Below are 20,331 nucleotides of genomic sequence, written 5' to 3' on the forward strand. Positions count from 1 at the left end.
ATCCACTGCAGAGGATTCTGGGAAAGCAATTCATGTGTGCACCGTTAGCATTCACCCCTCCCCTGCTAAACCACCAGGGCCTTGTCCAGGATCCTTCCAGAAGGGGCTTTCCATGGGGTGGCGAGAAAACCAGGCCTTTGAGGCCTCAACCAGCAGACGGGGACTCACAGGACCGAAAACGCACGTTCCTGGGCATAGAAAGCTAGGATGTCAGGGAGAAGGCTGAGTTAGGGCCGTTCCCTCTACCAGATTAGCTTTCTACATGCAGAGGGAGCCCGGAGGGTGACCTCTGAGATATTAATTAAACCCAGCGGCTTGCTAGGGCTGGGCTTGGCTTGGCTTGGGAACCCAGAGCAGCTGCGGCAGAAAATACTCTTTTTTCCCCAACGCATCTCGCTTGCTCTTCGTAGCGCTCCTCTCTTCTGCGGTAATTTTAAAGGACACAGGTCTTTTTTTTTTAATTGCTGCAAGGCGCGTTCCCACAGCGGAATGATGAAACGTCACGTCTGTTCCAGATTTTGGGGCAGGAGACAAAAACCGAGGGGTCTTCTTCGCCCATCCACCTCCAGGCCTGATCGGTACCAAGAAGACCGGGGGGCAGAGGCCACGGCCCCTTCTCTTGGCAGAGAGTAAGTAGCAATGAAGAAGAGCCGTCCGGTTCTTTCCAGTAGATGCCAAGGCCTATTGGAATAAGGCCCCTGGCAGGTGCCCAGCCATTTCTAGACTTGGTTCTGGACAGATGCAAACCCCTGGACCAGTGTTTCTCAACCTTGGCAAGTTTAAGATGGGTGGACTTCAACTCCCAGAATTCCCCAGCCAGCATGGCTGGCTGGGGAATTCTGGGAGTTGAAGTCCACCCATCTTAAACTTGCCAAGGTTGAGAAACACTGCCCTGGGCGTTCTCATCTAGGCTGAGCAGTTCTAACCAATGAGCTTCCGCTGCAGTTTTTCTGTCCAACTCCCTTCTCCACATTTTGGATCTAAAACAGTGACAGTTACACAGCCACCGGTGCAAAGGTTTAAAAAGGAGACCGTGCCACGGCCTCCCTTGCACTTTTATCCAATGCTCGCAGGGAGGATCCCCCCCCCCCGCCAATCCCACCCTGGCCATTCTTCCTCCCCATCGTAGCATTTTCTTGATTCTTCCCCCTTCCCCCTCAAATACCCTGACAAATAAATAAATATATTCTATTGCAGATACACACAGGGCTCTTCCTTCGCTTGTCTGTTTCAGAGCGCATGAAAGACAAAAAGCAACCGGTTTGTTGCAGGAGAAGAATCGGGGAAGGGAAACGGAGAATTTAACAACGGATGCCTCAAATGTGGCTGTTTCGATCAAGTTCCAACCCTCAACACCTTTTCCTAAGAAACCCTGTAGGAATGAATGTAGGAAGTGTTCTTTGTTAGCAAAAAAAAAAGATGTTCTCTGGCAGAGGTAAGCAACTTCCTCACAGCGTGGTAGAACCCCCCCCCTTTTTTCAGATTAAAACACTGATGCCTAAAAAAATCAAGGTGTTTCAAATTAGAAATGGCCGAATCTCAAAAAATCAAGGTTTTTCAAATTAAAAATGGCCAAATCTCATAAGATCACATGTGAGAACGCAGCGATCTTGCAAGACTCGGGCTAGCCAAGTTACATTTTATTTTAGTTATTTACATTTCTCAAGTTCTCGAGCATCATCTATCCGTCCTGGGGAGGACTACATGGCCAACCCCCACACAGGGCTTTAAAAGCAGCCCGTGAAAGGTTTCAGAGGATGAAGACCAGGATTATAAAGCACATGAATAGCTTGGTGCTGCAGTTAAAGGCACCAGAGAAGGGTTGGCAAACTATCCTGGTCTCTGGAAGTGATCTGCTTCTTTGGGAATTCCCAATTAATGTAAAGCAGTAGAGGTGGCCTCACTCAGGACTGTGCTGGTAGAAAAGGGCATTTGTCTGAACTTTCCTCCCTTCCACACCCCGCAATAAAGAAAAATCAGCTGCCCTTGGAAAGCCAATATATTATTACAGCCCACTGCTACAATTCAGAAAAAAAAAAATCATTGATTTTCAGCGGGGGTTTTTTTTTTTAATGTGTCTATTGAGTAGAAATATCTCTGTTTCAAATTCCATAGCACTAGACTAAAAGTTTTGGCTCTTCCCTGACTGTTGTCATAATGCAAGGAAAAAGGGGAACGATCCTTTTAAAACACAGCTTCCTGCTAATAACACCGCCCACCCCTGTCAAGTAAAATTCATGCAGATGTGGGCTGGCTGGGGAAAGATAGATTATGAAGCCCGGTTGGCAACCAAACAATCTCTTCCTCATGAGGAGCAGGGAAATACATTTGCAGGAGGATCTAAGGGACACCTTCCAGGTGTGTTGTGGACTTCAACTCCCACAGTTCTCAGAAATGGCCAGGCGTGCTGGGGGATTCTGGGAATTGAAGTACATCTGGAAGTTGCCCAGCAATTGTCCTAGTCAAAGACAATTCTGTTTTTCATATTCTGGCCGCAAATCTAGCTGCACAAGTTTTAGGGGCAGGTGCCCTTCCTGTGTGGCCAGCATAAAGATGCAGTTCTAATAGAAGAGAATATCTGTAGCTCAAGGTTGAAGTGTGGAGTTCTTGATGCTCTCTGAGCTTGGTGGCTTGCTTCCAGACGTTTTGTTACCCAACTAGGTAACATCAGCAGCATGAGGGAGAGTGGGGTTCACTGGTTGTTTATATAGTGGTAGTGTTGGGGGGGGGGTTCTGCTTGGTAGTTCCTTGATTAGGGTATTTTTTTCTTCTTGATTGCTTGTCTGGTGTTAATCCTTGCTTCTCTGGGCATTGGCTGCTGGAGAGGATGTGTTCTGGTCTTTTTCTTTCCTTCTTAGCTTTTTTACTGTTTCTTTTGAATGGTGTGTAAATATGGTTTATCTCTATGGGTCTATTGATGGCAGATTTGCCTGAAAGTCTGGCATTGCCTAATCAAGGAATTACTGAGAAAGCCACACCCCCACCAACACTGGCAGGGCATGCCACTGTATATAAACAGGGAGCAAACCCCACACTCCCTCACACTGATGATGTTACCTAGTTGGGTAATGAAACGTCTGCAAGCAAACAGCCAAGCTCAGAGAGCACCCAGGAGTCCATAAAGGTGCAGGCTGCCAGCCTCCTGGCCATCCTTGGGGAAACATCATTTTCTTCAAATGCTGGCTTTCCCCATGCAGCCCCATATGCCCCTCTTCCACTTAAAGGCTAAAGCGGGGCCATTTGCTGATTTAGAAAGTGTGAATCCAGGTTTATGCAGCTTAACCTGCCAAAACCATTGAAATCCAGCCTCCTCTCTGTGCCACAAATGGGGCTTTTTTCCTTTCCCGGTCGTTTTGAGAACAGAAGGCAACATGAAGCCTTTCTCTTTGGAGGGCAAATGTTGGAGCTCTGAGGCCTCAAGGGGATGACGGCACTACAGAGGCCAGAGGACAGCCTTGGACACGCTATCTTGTTCATTTTGCACATATAAACATGGGCACGCCAGCAATATTGGAGACTGCTAACTAAGGAGTGCTAGAAGAGCAGGACATCACCTGACCGGACACACACTGTGAGAACCTCTGGCACAGCTGGAATTGTGGTTTGGGCTATTTGATCCAGATCAGCCATTCCTCCCCACCTTAATCCCCTGCTGTGCTAAGCAGAACTTCACTACTAACAGCGGAGGTCATCTTGGATCAGGAAATGACTGGCATTCCCATAATCTCCAGCTCCATTTTAAGTCTCCCCACCCAGCACGCTGGGGACAAGTGAGTTAAAAAACAAACACATAAATAGGGAAGGCACAGAGAAGGAACACCATGGCTCTTTGCCTTCGGTTTCAACAGGAGGTGTAAAATCCGACGTCCAGAATCAGGGTAACAAGATACCTAATGTTCAACTTACTGGATCCTATGAAGCAGGAAGTGGAGAAAAATCCTAATTTCTCAGCAAAAGCAAGGTAAAAACAGGGCTGGGAACTCTTTACGTTAGAAAATATAAAGTTATCCTGCTAGAAACAGCCACTTGCTTCAGGATGCCCCCTCCACTGCAGAACAAAACCATGGTGTACATTTTTTAAAAAGTAGCGGGAGTCTGGAATAACGAACAGCCCAACACAACTGAGTCTCAGGAGAGGAATGTTAAATGTTTTCAGAAATCCAGCCTGATTTATGATCACCCAGAAGCATTCGGACCTTCATGGGACTATTCCAGAGGTCACAAGGATCTGCTCCAATGTGGGAATACTCCCCATGAAGTCAGAGCCACCGTTTTTGAGGTCTGGATGGGACATTCCCAAGCTCGAGATGTTTTAACTTGAAAACATTTTGCACACCTCGAATCCTCAGCCTCAGTCCCTCCCCTCCCATCTGCAAAATGGGTATAAAAGGGGTCTTGCTCAACACAGCAACTCAATAAATACTGTCCTTTTTTTTCATTCTGTATCAGTGTTTTAACTTTGCAAGCTTGTATTTTGATTGTTGGAGCCAACTTGGGCATTCAACATTAGCAGGTAGTATATGTGTGTGTGTTTGTGTATATATATATATATATATATATATATATATATATATATATGTATATGTGTATATATATATATATATATATATAATAATAAATATAATAAACAAACTGCAACTGAGAAATAGTAAGATGAATAGTACCTCTTCTGGTCAGACGCAGCTTCATTTGTACAGCTTACCATTTCCAACTCCATCCTTCAATTACTTGGGAAGTAAAATGACTATGTGGCTATGTATGTTTAAGTGACTATGTAAATGGAGGGTGATTATTCCCGTTTTGCAGATGGGCAGGTACAACTTGCCCCAAAGCTGCATGGCTAATCCATCCCCAACTCCGACAGATCAAGCTTTTTGTGGCTTTCTTTTACAATTTGCAAGCACGTGGACTTGGAAGCCTGTGGCAAATCCTGCCCCTTGGCCGGGAGTTTTGACTTACACCTTCTTGCATAGATAGATGGGCTGTTCTCTTAACACACTAGGGGTAGGGAGACACAGGAGGTCCGCCAGGTGGGAACGGGCTATCAAATTGGCCTAAAAACTACCGCTGGGTTTTTCAGAGCACGCGATGGGTCCTCATTCCCACGTTTTCCTTTTGGTTCCCCTGTTGGGCCTCGCATCAAGACTACGGGAAGTGGCATCGGAGGTGGAGGGCTTTGGGGAGTCTGGCGCAGCAGCCTCGCTTGGTCCATCGGGAGGAGCTGGCTCTAGGACTGGGTCACCGGTGCCACCAGGCATGGCCACCGGAGGCACTGGGCATGGAATGACTGGGCCAGTTACGGGCTCGGAAGGCATGCCAGGCGCGTGACTGGACGGTACCGGAGCTCCGGGCTCTGGGGGACCCCAGGGTGGGTGGCCGTACCCCGGGTAAGAGCTGTAGTTGGCATAGGCCCCCTGGGCAGGAGACCGCTGGCCCGTAAACACTTCTGCGATGGCTGCCATGGTGGAGGTCTGCCTTCCCAGGAACTCCCCCAGGTCGCTGTGGGAGCGTTCAATGGCGTCGACCATCAGCTGTGCCGTGGCTCGGTCCTGCCGCCTTTCCTGCTTGCGGTGTTGCCTTTCTTCCTGCCTGGCCCTGTCAAAGGCCTTCAGGTCGTGGCAGTGCAGGCCCCGCATGGCATCCAGGAGCATTGAGGGGGCCCGGGAGGCCGACTCCACCAGCTGCATGCTGGTCTCCAGGCGCTGCTTCCGGTTCCGCATCCGCCGGTTCCGCATCCGTTCGGCGTTGGTCAGGGGCCTCCGGAACTCTTGGATGGGCCCTGAGGGGGCAGGGAAATCAGAAGGGTGCCCAAGGGGAGAAGGAAATGAGACTCCTGCCGGAGACAGGAGCCCGACAGCAGGGTAAATTGCTCCTCCCCTAAACCCCCCGCCCCCGGCTAAAAACAGCATTAAAAATGCAATTTTGGCTTTTCTACTTCAGAAGCTGAAAGACGCTCTCGCTAGGAGTTCTTGGGAGCCGGGCAGCGCACAAATTCAAGTAAGAATCTTCATCATCTCGAGAGGTGGATAAAAATGCTAAATCCAGTCTAAACATCTGGCTGACTGCACAACCACCAACAACAATCACAACAATAAAGTTTCCACACCTCCTTACTATCATTTCCATTCCAACACCAAGAGCTGTTCCCCCGGGACTTTTCAGAGTTTGGCATTTCAGTCTATTTGAAACTGATGATAGTTTTAGGATTTGTACATGCCAAATGCTCTCGAGTCCTTCCATTTTTTTATTTAGCGCCCCGCCAACTACCTGTAGTTCAGTGTTGTCCAAACTTGGCCACTTTAAGATGAGTGGATTTCAACTCCCAGAATTCCCTTTGCTGGCTGGGGAATTCTGGGAGTTGAAGTCCACTCATCTTAAAGTGGCCAAGTTTGGACAACACTGCTGTAGTTGCCCTTTTACGCTGTTGTTTATTGTACTTACCGTATGTTTATCTTGGATCGGGCAGAGGCGTCTAACCCGTAATAAAATGAAATACAGGTGGGCTGCGATTAGTGTGAGTTTGAACAGTGCGCAGTTCGATTTAGTGCGACTTATAAATTGATACCAGGTCATGTTTAACGCGAGCCAAAGTTCAGTTAGCCCGAGGTTAGCGCATGTGCAGTTGCTGTTGGCCTTTTAGACACTAATCGTCATTTGTTCAAACTGGAGAAAAGGCAGGTTCCATTCAAGGAAAGCTCAAAAAAGAAGAGTCCCATTTTAAAGAACTACAGCAGAATATAGGAGAGAGCAGGTACGCTTTGGATATGAGTTTATCCTCTTTTGCTGTTATACAGCATTTTATTAATAAACATTCAGGTAGTCCTCGCTTAACGACCATTCATTCAGCGACCATTTGAAATTACAACAGCGCTGAATGAATGGTAGTTATGGCCAGCCCTTGAAGTTATGACCGTTGCAGCACCCCCGCAGTCCCAAAAAAATTCAGGTGCTTGGCAGACTGCCCGCATTTACAACCGCAGTGTGTGCTTCAACTCCGCCCAACCTGCCTCTCCTCTCCCTATCTTTGCCTTTTGGCTGTCGCACTACACCACAATGGAGGTGAGTGCAGCAAGGCAGGAGAAGCATGAGGTCCTGGCCTAACGACCACAACCGGGACTATTGGAACTGCCATCGCTAAGCGGTGCGGTCATGTGATGTTTTGCCTAACGACCACTTCGCTTAGCAACAGAAATTCCAATCCCAATTAGGGTTGTTAAGTGAGGACTACCTGTATAAACATTTATATTTAAAAATGTTAATTGCCTATTTCCTTTGAGCTGGAACCAATTACCCTATTTTCCATAGGAATATTACTTTGCATAGTGCGAATTTGAATAATGCAACCATTTTGTGGGATTCATTAACTGCACTAGTTGAGGCCTACCTGTAAAATAAAAGAGGGCCAGTAACCTTTCCAACTATGAGAATTTTGCATGATGTAGGTAGCCAGCAGGGACCAAAAAATTGTAAGGGAAGGAGGGAGAGCTTCCGTGAAATGTAGAAAAAGAACTATACATTGGAGACAGATCTTGGACCAGACCCTCGATCCATGGGCCATGCTAAAAATATTATGTTGCCCTCACTCGACTGCTGATTATTTTGACGTGGTCAAAAGAAGTGAAAGACTTAAAAGTGCAGAATAAAACATATCCCCTTTTGGCGGTTTACAAATAGTCAGTTTCCATTTCAGAACTGAACAGCTGCACATCAATTTCCAAGATTTCACAAACGCTTCCTCTTTACTGTTTAAAGAAAAAGGAAAGAAAGTTAAGCTCCTCAGGCCGCAGATTAAACATGTTGCATCGTGCAACTGTGGTTGCGCAGAGCAACAGATTAAAACTGAGACAGCTTCAGTTTGGAAAGCAATGGAGGCCAGGAACTGGCCTCTTGCTAACGGCCTTCCCTTTTTAAGTGTCCCACGAGACCTCCCAGAACAGTCAGGGCAGAGCATGGCCTCGGTCGGTGTCAAATTGTGGGCTCAGATAGAACAAAATGGCGCCCGCTGAGCCTCAACAAGAGCACGGTTCCTGCGCATTCTTCCCCCTCTGCTGCCATCCTTGGCTGGGTTCCCCTGCTGCCTGAGACAGGATAGCAAAATCAGAGGAAATACGCTGAGATCCGCTGTACAAGAGAGGAGTGGCTTATGCCCTTGAATATGAACCACGAGGTTCTTAGTGTCAGCCTTGGATCTCCTCCGTGGCTCCAGACTCGGTTTTGTAAGGAACCACCTGCATTCGTTGGCCCGGCCAACCAGATCAAATCAGGCCAGCTCCTTCCGGGCCCCGCCTGACGGGGTCTCAGAGACGGGCTTTTTTGATAGCTGTCCCCACATTGTGGAACTCTCTTCGGTCAGCTCCATCCTTCCTGGACTTTAGGGAAGCTGCTACGTTGTGTCACTTCTGTCTAACACAGAAGAAGGTTGGTGATGCGGGTCAACAAGGGCACGACTTTTCCATTTTCTGGTATTCCATTTTGAAGCAGATACTTTTTAACGTATGCTTGGGGTTATTTTTTTCCCCTCCTCTACATGGATGTTATTTTATTTTATGATGAGGCCGTGGACCACCCAGAGCCTTTGGGATTCAGCGGTGGGCAAATGGAGTCAATAGGTAAATAAATAAATAAATCCCTCAAAGGAGACGTTGGGTCCAGCTCTATGCTTGTTGGGGCTGCTAAGCTTCTTGTCCCCTCACAGTTAATTTGGTTAGCTTCTTTTAATTAAATAATAACGATAATGAGAAGCTAGCCACACAAAGTCCCTTCCTCAAGCATAATCTTGAAGTCTAACAATACCTATTCCTCTTCAGACGAGGGGGAGATGTATACGCGTTATGTGGCTTGCCATGCCCGCCATTTTGAGAGAGGGTCCTTCACATGCTCTCCAGCTTCCCAATATGGCTTTTGACTCAAAAAGAGACAGATGGAACTCCAACCCCATGATGCTCCACCAGCACAGCCCTGCTGGTGGGAAGTTATGGGAAGTGGAGTCCCAGCTGTACAGGGGCTGTAGCTCCCCTGGAAGATCACCTTACCGTAAGGTCGGAGGGTGGCACCATCGTCCGCTGCCGACTTCCTGCAGATCACCCTCTGCCCGGCATCTGCCGGCACTCGCTCCGCCACAATGGGATGGGGGGCTGGTTGTCCGATGGCAGGGTATTGGGCCTGTGGTGCCAAGGGTGGGTACTGCACTGGCAGTGCCACCGTGGGGTAATGGACTTGCTGCGTCACGGCGGGATACTGGACGGGTGGCGGCAGGGGAGGATTCACCACCACCTCCTCGAAGGTCCACATCACCTGGAAAGGGCGGCGGGGAGGTTAATTCCAGGAGGGGATGGAACAGGACATGGCGGACCCACTCTGCCCCTCCTGGCCTGTGGTTCAGCCTCAGGAAAATGGACCCTGGCTGGGTCAGGCAGCAGAGAAACTCAGCTTTTCATTTCAAAGAAACTCTTATGCAAAACAAGGCGGTACCCATCTTCCCATGCTCTGTAGACTGCTTTTCCCCGTCGAATAGCAATGGAAAGAACAGCTCCTCCTATGAATGTGTCCTCCCACTCGCAGAGGGTGAATTCCTCGCTCAGAATGGAAATTGCAGCGCCCAGAAGGCTGCTGTACTCCAAATCAGTCCTTTTAACTATCATCTGCCCCAGCCGGAGGGAACACGGGGCCTTTCAGTCGTCTTGGGATACATCTCCCGTCATTTTATTTATTAAGATTTCGAAACCACCCGACAGCCAAAGCTCTCTGGGCAATTTACAATAAAGCACCCTAAAGATACAATATATGTAACAAAATCAAATGAAAAGCCAAATGAAAACACCCTATAAACCAGGCAGCAGCAAGGTGGTCATCTAAAATCTAAAGCCACGCCAATTTAAGCGCAATTCATTTTAAAACAGTATGTTTAGATTGGTTTTATTATTACCACCTCAATTATTTTTGTTTCTGTCGCGGGGAATTGCTCCGAGGGCGCTGGATTGCTAGATGCTTGGTGTAACTAAATAAAACACACCCCAACAGTCTTCAGTCACCTTCACTTCCACAAATTAGTCTAACCCTGCTTTAAAGCAATGTAAATTGGGTTAACAACTACGTCTGTTTTACTCCTGGCATCCTTCTTAACTGTTTCATTGCTTGGGGTGGCTTTGATGTTTTACATCACCCTGTAATCTACCCAGGGTGGTAGACTGCTTTTTGAGCAGATGAACGATATTAATACCGCTTGTTACCTGTTGCTCTTTCCTTTGGGTCTCTCTCTGTCGCATCAGGAAATCTTCTGAAAAGGTCACCGCTTGGGTGCAGGTCTCCGGCCCGCGTTCCCGGACCCAGCTCTGCATCTCCTGGGGGAGGATGGTCAAGAACTGCTCCAGGATCACCAGCTCCAGGATCTGCTCCTTGGTGCGTCTCTCGGGCCTCAGCCACTGCTGGCAGAGTTCCTGCAGCTGCCGGCAGACTTCCCGGGGGCCCTCGGCCTCCTGGTAGCGATGCCGCCGGAAGCGCTGGCGACGGATCTCCACGTTGGCCATCCCTTCGTTCAGAGCCTCTTCCTTGAGACCCCCGTAGGTCCTCCGCTCTCGGTGCTCCTGGCCGCCGTAGACCGGCTGAGTCTCTCTGCTGAGACTGGGCAGAGGCTGGCCCACCCATCCTCCCGAGGGCCAGGGGCTCGGGTTGGCCGGAGCCTCGTACGGGGCCTGGAAAGAGCTACTGTCCCACGGCAGGGGCTTGGTCAGGGCTGGGTTTCTCCACCCCGATGGAGGATACTGCACCCCCTTAGGAAACTCCTGCCTGGGGGGCGCCCAGTGGTGTGGCGGAAGAACTTCATCCGGCTCCTGTTTCACCTGGTGAGGAGCCTCTCCGGACAAGAACTCCCGCGTGGACCCGATTTGAAGGAAACGCGAGACCCCTCCCCGCCCCAGCTCTTGCGCGGCCGTCTCCTGCACCTCCATCTTCATGGTCGGCCGTGGGCTCGGCTCGGCAGCCCCCTGTAACTGGAGGTGGAGGGCAGCTGTTTCTCCTCTTCCCGAGGCCATGCTGTTTTCCGCAAGGGAGGCCGGCGTCTCACCTCGAGATGAGCGAGGTGAGGCCCTGGGGCCCTGGGCGGATGGCTGGCTGGCCCTGCCCAACGGCCAGCGAGGAGTGCAGTGAGAACTGCAGGGCAAGGAGAAGATTTGGCCTATGGGTTCCTTCTGGAAGGGAGGGGAGGGAGAGCAGCCCAGGCTCACCCACCCCCTCCGCCTTCTCAAAGCCAGAAAAGCAGCTGGACCCCAGTCACGGGGGCCCCCTTTCAGCCTCGCCCCTGCCTTACAACAGAAGCAGGTGGGGCATCAACGGCCGGGTCAGAACAGGCGGCGTCCTTCCCAGGCAGAATCTCATGATCTTCAGGAGAAGCAGCGGCGGCCCCTTGAGATTTTGGATCCCCTAAAAACCTAAGGGGCATAAAATGTTGGAGGAAAGACTTTTATTTCATCAGTATTTATTTCAGTTGCTTCCATCCCACTATTCTGGGCAAAGATATACATACACACACACACACACACACGAGGGTGGCCTAGCCATCTGGACTCAAAGGGTGAAATGTTTAACAGTTAGAGCAGAGGCATTTTTTCCTGCATTTCTGTGACTGCCCAATGCAACTGTTCCCTGATCTTGCGAAAGACATGTTTGGTTTAAAGCAGTATTTTTCAACCTCATGCTGGCTGGGGAATTCTGAGAGTTACAAATCCGCACTGGCTGGGGAATTCTGGGAGTTGCTGAGGTTGAGAAACACTGCTTTAAAGTGTTCCTGACAGGTGTTTCATGCATACACCAAATCCTATTTTGCCCTTCAAACCTGGGCCACAGCACTTCCTTGATGTATGTATGTATGTGTGTATCCATCCATCCATCCATCCATCCATCCATCCATCCATCCATCCATCCGCACTCAACTATTTCCCACCTATTAATCCTGTAAAAACAAAACATTAATAAAACATCATCATTTAAAAACCCAACCAAACATTAACATTAAGCTGCTTTATACATGATGTAAACGCAGCAACAGTCACCAACAATCTAAAATCAGCCTACCTTCTTAAATGAAGAAAAAAAAAATAGCCATGCAACAAAAAGAGCTCTTGGCAGGGTGTCCAAGGAATAGAGGGAAAACACTAAGAGGATTCGCTCTCTAATTCCTGCCAATCTCACTCAATTCAAGTGACATCAAGTCAAGCCGCACATTCACCTGAGAGAAAACAACTCTTTTAGTACTCTGCTCCCAAACCTGACCTCTTCAGACATACAGCAGGTAGGCCAGGTCAGGAAACAAACTCCACCAAATCTACTGGAACTCTACTTTATTGTTGTAGGGTATAATAACAGAATCTTGAAAGCCCGTGTTTTCCCTTCCCTCCCTCTTATGCTAAAGAAAATCAAGGCAGGGCAGTCTTGACTTTCTTTCTCACTCTCTCCTCCTTCCTGGACTAAGCTGGGGTTTAACTAATGGCTGTTGAATTCCTTCTGCAAGGCCATCTCCATACTCCTCTACACCTCAAAAGATGGGCTTCCATTCACAAAAGGCTCAGCGAATAGCTGCGCTGCCTGGGGAATTTGGAGAGCTAAGTCTACCCATTGGAGGACACCCAGGTTGGGAAACCCCAGTCCCATCCAGTTCTCCCAAGGCTATCTCAAGGGTCAGCTCCATCATTATATGCCTTCCAGCTTTGAGAAGAGCCTTGAATGCTAGCCCAATAACCACCAGCAAGCAGAAAAAACAAGCAGGCTCCAGGCAGGGGGACCCCACTCTCCATGTCTTCCCTGTGCTTTACATATAGATGAAGCAGGTTGCCATAAGACAGAAATCCCCTTCTCCTAGCTCTGCGCAGAAATTGACCTCACCTGCCAATCCTGCAGCGGGGTTATAATTTCTCCTGCCAGCGAGCAACTTCTGACCGCTTACTTTCTAGGCTGCATTACACTTAACAGCAAAAGCTTTGCTTCGTTTCCTGCCACAAGCAAAGATGCACGGACTGATGGGGTCAAGGGTCAGGATCTTTTCAGCAGCCCTACAGAGGCTGCACAACTCCCTCCCACTAGAGCAGTGTTCCTCAATCTCAGCAACTTTAAGAAGTGTGGACTTCAACTCCCAGAATTCCCCAGCTGGCATGGCTAGCTGGGGAATTCTGGGAGTTGAAGTCCACACTTCTTAAAATTCCCAAGGTTGAGAAACACTGCCTTAGAGGTTCATTTGAATTCCATGCTACAAGCATTTCCTCCGCTGATAAAGATACTTTTATTTCTTTATTTATATTTCAAATTTGTCGCCGCTCCTCTCGCTGCAGAGTGACTCTGGGCGGTTTGCGGTAAAAACAGAATAAACATTAATTAAAATAGATAAATATGAATTAATTAAAATATGTTACAATAACAAACTTCCTCTATAACACTTCCAAGCTTTTTTCCCCCTTTTTTCCTTTTTTTCCTGAAGTTTCTGCCAGGGTGATTACGTGAGCTGGATATTTAAGGGCACATTCGGCGGTGGTAATGCAGTGTGAAGGGCTTAAAACTTTTATTCTGGGGCCTCTTCTTATGGGCACTGTTCTTCATTTCCTGTACAAACCACTTTGCAGTTTTAGGTGAGAAAGCAGACTGTGGGGAATAATGTAGATTCAACACGTGACCAAGGCCAATGTCTGCTTCTTCAGGGTGGGCAAACTACATCTCTTGCTACGTAGCTCCTGAATCATTTAATGGCATGTAGAGCCCAACCATTAACTTTTGGCCAAACAGCAGCAACGTGATGTTCCAGCCACTGGTTTTCAGCGGAAAAAAGTAACCACAGAAAATGGATGCACTTCTAAAAATGGATCCAGTAAGCCTTGCATTGGTTTAATTTGCCAAGGAAAGGTTTTGGTCTCTCCAGTGAAAAATGGGAATGTTCCACTGGGAATCTCATTATGTCAATGTTTCTCAACCTTGGAGACTTTAAGATATGTGGACTTCAACTCCCAGAATTGCCATGCTGGCTGGGGAATTCTGGGAGTTGAAGTCCACATATCTTAAAGTTGCCAAGGTTGAGAAACACTGCATTAAGTCATTGCCATTCCCCCCACTGTCCTTAACTGCTCTATCCCCAATAAAATGTCTTCCAAAGTCACGGACATCACTGGAGGTTTCCAAGCCAAGGCTGGGCAGCCATTTGTCTGGAATGGTCTGAGGATTTCTGCGCTGGGCAGCAGGCTGGACTAGATGACCTCTAAGTTCCCTTCCAAAACTGATTCTATGAAAATTGAACCCCCCAAATGTACAGTTGCTGGCTATTAAAAAAAAAAAGTGTCCATCTCACCAAACAAGGCCGCTCAACTCCTGGCAAAATCTCTTTCTTGGCCTTCTAGGAGCAAACTTTCCACCAGTCTGGATCTGCAGAGAGAGTACAATTTTGTCTCAAACAGGACACTCAGCTCCTGCAAAGCACACCAGCCGTTCTTCCACAGCACATACGAAGTGGATGGTTACTCTGGGGCTCTGTCCACGCACGTACGTGTCACTCCAAGACTGAACCCACAAACTATCTGCACACAGGAGCTGAATCACAGCAGCGAGTCCTTGCTTGCTCCTGCAGTGACTGGCTGACGATCAAGTGCATGTGAGATCACCCCGTTCGTCTCAGTTGGACCTTTCTTAAGGAGGAACAGATAGTTGAGATGGAATCACCCACAATGCTTTCAAGTCAACTGCTGCGTGCCAGCCAAACACAGTTCATTCTGCCATATGGGAAGCCCTGAGTGGGGATCTGAATCTCGTAACCTGGGTTGAGACACAGCAGGGCTGGAAAAGGGAGACTTCCATGCCTGTCTAGCCCTGCAAGTCTGGCAAACTCCGGAAAGAAGTGCCACCTGGATTTCTGGAAAGATCTTTACCGCTAGTCAGGAATGGAACAGAATCTGGAAAGCCTACCAACGTAATTATTCTGCACAACTTATACCTGGTGTAATTAAGGCAGAGTTACTATGAGTCTCTTTCTCAGGGTTCTCCCCTAGTCAACCTTGGCTGGTCTTAAGGAGGCAAAGCAGGGTCAGACCTATCAGGATGAGAGACCAGGAGATTATGGAGATCTAGACTAGACTAGGGCCTCGAGGAAAATCATCCTGGATGAAGGCAGGGGCAAACCACTTTTGTACCATGACCAAGAAGCAACATGAAAGTGTCCAAGGAGTCACCAGGAATTAAGCTCAATTGGAAGGAAATGTGACTTTTACCCAGATTACAATGTGACTCAGAATGGGGAACATGGCCTCCCCCTTTACATTATGAGGTATTTCGATGGACAGTGCTGTGTTACATTTACAGGTAGTCCCTGTTTAGCAACTCATTTAGCGACCATTCAGTTAAGACGGTGATGAAGAAGTAACTTTACAACCAGTCCTTGCATTATGATCTTCACAGGTCTATAAAGCAAAGGAAGGCTGAAGTCAGATCATAAGCAAAGTCACAGTTTCACTTAGTGACCATGTTACTTAATGACCCAGTTGTCGGTCCCAATTGTGGTCACTAAACGAGGACTCCCTGTACTTTTGCTAGGATGCATCAAATAGGAATTTCAGCTTCCCCATCCATGCTAGTGTGGAGATCTGTGTCCCCTCTTTCACTGTGGTACTGAGATGAAGAAAATATGGCCCCCTCTGCTCTATGATGATAAATCTTGATCAGAAAGGGGTGGGAGAGATTTGGAGCTCAACATCAGAATGATGTCATGTTCTCGAGATAAAAGAAACATTCGAAGGAAAGAACTGCCTCACTTGAACAGACCAATATTTTTATTTCCAAGCCAGGCCTGCCAAACTTAGTTGCTGCAAGCTCTAAGCTAAACTTAAAAGGAATGGCTTGACACCATGACCTCCTGATGTGCAGAACTCTTGCCAATGGTCTTGTTGGTTGGGGATTCAGGGAGCTGGCCCATACATCTGCAGGGCACCAAGCTCAGGAAGCCTGGTTTAGAGCAATTCCTTTGCAAGGAAAGACAATACTTTTGGGATTTTATAGTTTGCCTTAACTGAAATATCACCAAATCCTGGTGCACCCAAAGAATTTTTTTGCCCTCTCTCTTCTCTCTGAAGCACACAAGTTGGGCTCACACAACACATTTTCATTAGGCTGCATTCACACAGCAAGCCAAGTTTGATCTGCTTAAACCTCGGGTTGGTTTGTGGTCATTTAACCTATTGTACAAATCCACTCGGTTCAATTAACTGACAACTCAATGTATTGTGAAAACCCAGGTTTTGCACAATCGCCCAGTGACAGTATGTGCACTGTGTGAGCCCAGCCATGGGGAGGTTTAACAAAACTAGCACAACATCTGTTTCCTACCATGGTGGCCAATAACTTCCAGGAAACTCACAAGAAGGGTATGAAAACAATAATGGTACCCTTGTAGCAATACATACTAGAAAGCATTCTGCTATTCAAATACAGGGAATTCCCAGTTTAAGAACGAGTTCCTTCCCCAAGATCTGTCCTTAAGTTGAATTTGTATGTAAGCCAAAACAGTATTATTGTATAATACTGTATAAGTCAGTGTTTCTCGACCTTGGCAACTTTTAAGATGTGTGGACTTCAACTCCCAGAATTCCCCAGCCAGCACTGCTGGCTGGGGAATTCTGGGAGTTGAAGTCCACACATCTTAAAGTTGCCAAGGTCGAGAAACACTGATATAAGTAGTATTGCGGAATGAACTTGAACCATTGTGTATTTAACTCAAATCATTGTGTATTTAACTCGGATTGTGCTACAATAGGCTCCGTTCTTGACAAGGGGTCGTCTGTAACCCGGGTGTTCTTAACGTGAGGACTCCCTGTATGCAGATTTATAATAGCAGAAAGATATCCTTTTTTCTCTAATAATCCCTAATCCATTTTAAAAGCCTTACATAAATGCTCGTCTCCTGGGAATTCAGATCCCATGGGGAGGGAATGAACTATTAAACAGCCTGGATGCCTTTGCTGTCACATCCTATACTGCTCTCTTCTCGACGCTTGCCATATATCAGAGTCTGAAGACTCCTAGGGAAGATCTCCTCTGCTACACTATTCCCCCAGTCAATGGCCTTTGTCCGTCTTCCCTAGCTGCAGTGGCAACTCTTTGAATTTCCTACAGTATTGGAGATCAGCACTTGGTTGTTGGTTTTGTAGGAAATTAACAGGCAAATTAACAGCATACAAGGTAATTACCCCAGCATTACCTTGTATGCTGTGCTAGAACAAAAATGAAGGAGGATTTGAGGTCGCATTAGCAGGAGTCAAGGTGGGTACACAAAGATATTATATAGGCCTGTCTTGACCAGCAAAGTCAAGACAGATGTTACAAGGTACAAATGTTAACTCGAGGACAGGAAAAATCATTGCTGTATAACCCAGGAAACATATTTCTGTCACCCAGGGGAGCCATAACTCAAAACCAACTGCAGGAGCAACGTCATGGAAAGGAGACAGGAAAAGTAGGTACCCAAAGATGGCAGGAAACGACAGACGGAAATTATGGCAGGAAGCAGATGGCCTTGGGAGGGAGGTAGCAGAGGATGCTGGGAGGGGGTGACGCCGTAAGAATGACTGGGTTGGGGGTCAAAAGAACAGCAGGACAGGGGCTCACAGAAATGGGGAAGAGAGCCACAGAAATCCCACAGCGGCTTTTCTGCAAAGTGGAGCAAGCAAGCTGTAAAGAAATAACATTTTCTTTAGCTTTCTCCTTATTCTGCTGCCAAGAGGCTCTAGGCAATAGCATCATTGCGTAATTTGGATGTTGGGGCATGCGACCCAAAGACTTTTAAAGGTGCTGGACAGCCTTCCTTTGACAGCAGTTAAAGACCCTCTGCCGTTACCCACCCGAGCGCTTCCTTTGTTCCTCAGGTATTATTCCCACCATGCCCCTCACTTTGTTGCCCACCCACGTCTGCTTTTATTATGTCACTCGCGTGACAGCATAATAGAACTGGCCGGCCGACAGACAGACAGTGAAAGAAACAGCATGGCTTGGCTGCTGTGGGTTTTATTTTTATATTGTGCATTTTACCTATTTTATTGCAAGGTGCCTAGAGTCTCGTATGAGAGATGGGCAACTATATACACCGAAGTTATTTATTCATTCATTCATTCAATTTGTATGCCGCCCGCCTCAGCAAGGGACTCTGGGCGGGGAATAATCTGAGAATAAAGGAAAAACAAATTTCCATCGTAAAGACAAAAATAACATTAAATAAAATACATAGCAGCCGAGAAGAGGAGGAGGAGGAGGATCATCACCATCATCATCATCTCTTTTGACTAAGGTGGGGCTTTGTTTCTTTGGGGTGGGGCGATCCTCACCCCTTTCAACACTCCCACCTCAGCCGGCGCCCTGTCAGGATTGGGGGGGGCTGGACTACAAAACCCATCACCCCCAGCCAGCAGGGCTGGGGAGGATGGGCGCCGCATCCTACAGAACTGGAGGGCACCAGATGTGGGGAAGGTTGCATGCAAGCCCCCTTCGCTGCTGGCCCGTCCCGCCGAAACTCACCTCCTGCCAACCGGAGGCCCCCAAACGGGCCGCTCCCCGCGCTGCCCAGCGGCCAACTGCAGACAATCCGACAGGCTTTTGCGGCTGCCACTTCCTCCCAGCCAAGAGGAAAGGACAGGAAAGGGAAATGCACGCCGCCGCTTGCACTTCCGGGCAGGTCTAGGCGGTGCCGCTCTGCGGTTTTAACTCTTTCAAAGGCGAAGGAAAGAGGAAGAAAATTGCCTTTATTGCTTCTCCCCCCCACCCTTCTTTTTAATTTCCGGAAATGGAATCCTACTTTTTTAGGTTTAATATCTCTGCCTTCTTTAAAGGGTGAAATATTGTGTAGGTTGCTTTTCTGGCCTTAACCTGCATTAGGTGGGGGAAACATTTGCTTTGATGTAAGCACTCAGCCCATGTTGAGGGGCACTCTTGTGAGGGGCACAAAATGGAGAAATACTGTACGTGCAATTCCTGTGGGAAAGCAAGAATCTATAGTTGATCCCTCCCAGCCTTAACCTATAATGGGTCTTTTAACCTTAGTGACCCTTCTTTAGGGTAAGGATGTAGTAACCCATATCTGAAACCTTCCAAGGCACAGAGGAATTAGCCTGCAATTTCCCCTTCCTTTTCAGTGCCCTTCCTGATGGTAGAGATACATAAATGCAAACTAACTTAGTGACCCTTCCCTGGATATTATCTCTTTCTGATACCAGACTTCCTAGTATTGTATACTGTCCCTTGCAGGCCTACTGTCTCTTTATGATAACAAGACGTCACCCGACAGTCATTCATCATTATAACCTAAGTTTGCACCGGTATGGTCATAAAGAGGCTCCAAACCAATCATTATCCTTCCTTTTGGCTGTGTTTTCGTGAACTTAATGTATAAAGAACCCGATTTCTTTGTGTTTGGTGCGCCTCTTTTGACAGAGGCAGCCCCTTCATTGCTGTGCCACAGTAAAGGAAACTTCTAAAGGTTTCTCGTCTCCAGCGAAGTTATTGGCAGTCATCTCCAGGCAAGAACCCTGTTTTGGGTCCAACGCTTGCCGAGGGAGCCCTGAGAATGCTAAGAACCCTAACCCATCAGGACTGTAGGGCCTACAATCAGACACTCACAAAATGCACTTCTTGAAGGGGAGGCTAGACAAGGCATTCTGCGCGTCTTCAATGACAGTCTTGTGCGCCTCGAAGAATCAGAATTGCAAGCGGCAATTTAGGCTGTTGAATTTGGGGGTCCAAATTAAATCATCACAGATAGATTTATTGATTGATCCATTCATTCATTCAAAATTTATCATAGCCGCCAACTCCAATAGACTCTTGAATGCCTTCCCATCCAGGGAAGGAGAGGCCACCACTGGCTTGGGGCATCAGTTCCACCGTCTACGTGCTGTTACAGTCAGGAAGATTTTCTTGACATTCACAGGAACCTGCCTTCCTGGTACTTGAATCCTTTAATCTGTATTCTGCACTATGGAAGGAAGGAAAACGGGTTTGGCCTTCTTCCTTCTGATATTTTATCAGGTATTTGAAGAGGACTATCATGTCCGGGGGTTCCGCAGTCAAGAGGGAGGCTGCGACTGTGCAGACAAAGCCCCTTTTCTACATGCACTGCAAAAAAGGGGTGGGGCTTTGATGACAGGGTCACAGCCACCATCTTGACTTTTTCGACCCTCCCTGCAGACATCCGATTGTGTCCTCTCCTCGGTCATCTCTCTGCAAGGCTAAATATACTTTGCGGTCCTACAAAGAACTCCTACTTTGCAGGACTATGGCTATGCAGGCTTTCCAGAAGGGTTTGGATTCCCACAAGGGCAGGAC

General features: G+C 47.8%; 1 protein-coding gene across 3 annotated transcripts; it reads right to left on the reverse strand.

Annotated features, from left to right (window-relative positions):
* Positions 1-1,390: 1,390 nt before the first annotated feature.
* On the reverse strand, positions 1,391-18,654 carry LOC103051706 (uncharacterized). 3 transcript variants are annotated; one of them, XM_025177023.2, is made up of 6 exons: positions 18,529-18,654; positions 14,324-14,397; positions 12,070-12,223; positions 10,230-11,426; positions 9,033-9,294; positions 1,391-5,779 (listed from the first exon to the last, which is right to left on the reverse strand). In XM_025177023.2, exons 4-6 carry the CDS (start codon positions 11,028-11,030, stop codon positions 5,097-5,099), a joined length of 1,746 nt encoding a protein of 581 aa, XP_025032791.1. In that variant the 5' UTR covers positions 11,031-11,426; positions 12,070-12,223; positions 14,324-14,397; positions 18,529-18,654; the 3' UTR covers positions 1,391-5,096. The 3 variants fall into 3 exon arrangements, with proteins under 3 accessions (XP_025032791.1, XP_007444418.1, XP_025032792.1); XM_007444356.4 differs by lacking the exon at positions 12,070-12,223; XM_025177024.2 differs by lacking the exons at positions 14,324-14,397; positions 18,529-18,654 and having other exon boundaries at positions 10,230-13,103.
* Positions 18,655-20,331: the final 1,677 nt, after the last annotated feature.

This window comes from Python bivittatus, unplaced genomic scaffold (assembly GCF_059951505.1).
Source record: "Python bivittatus isolate LINGU-HERP-01145 unplaced genomic scaffold, Pbiv_v1 ctg000810_np1212, whole genome shotgun sequence".
Classification (NCBI taxonomy): Eukaryota; Metazoa; Chordata; class Lepidosauria; order Squamata; family Pythonidae; genus Python; species Python bivittatus.

Bases quoted from the DNA above. Each gene is read 5' to 3' on its own strand.
- LOC103051706 (XM_007444356.4), bottom strand. From the start codon at position 11,030: ATGGCCTCGGGAAGAGGAGAAACAGCTGCCCTCCACCTCCAGTTACAG. The intron at 9,295-10,229 runs GTAACAAGCGGT...CGCCCTTTCCAG, and splicing joins CCCAAAGGAAAGAGCAACAG to GTGATGTGGACCTTCGAGGA. The intron at 5,780-9,032 runs GTAAGGTGATCT...CTGCCCCCTCAG, and splicing joins TGCCACCCTCCGACCTTACG to GGCCCATCCAAGAGTTCCGG.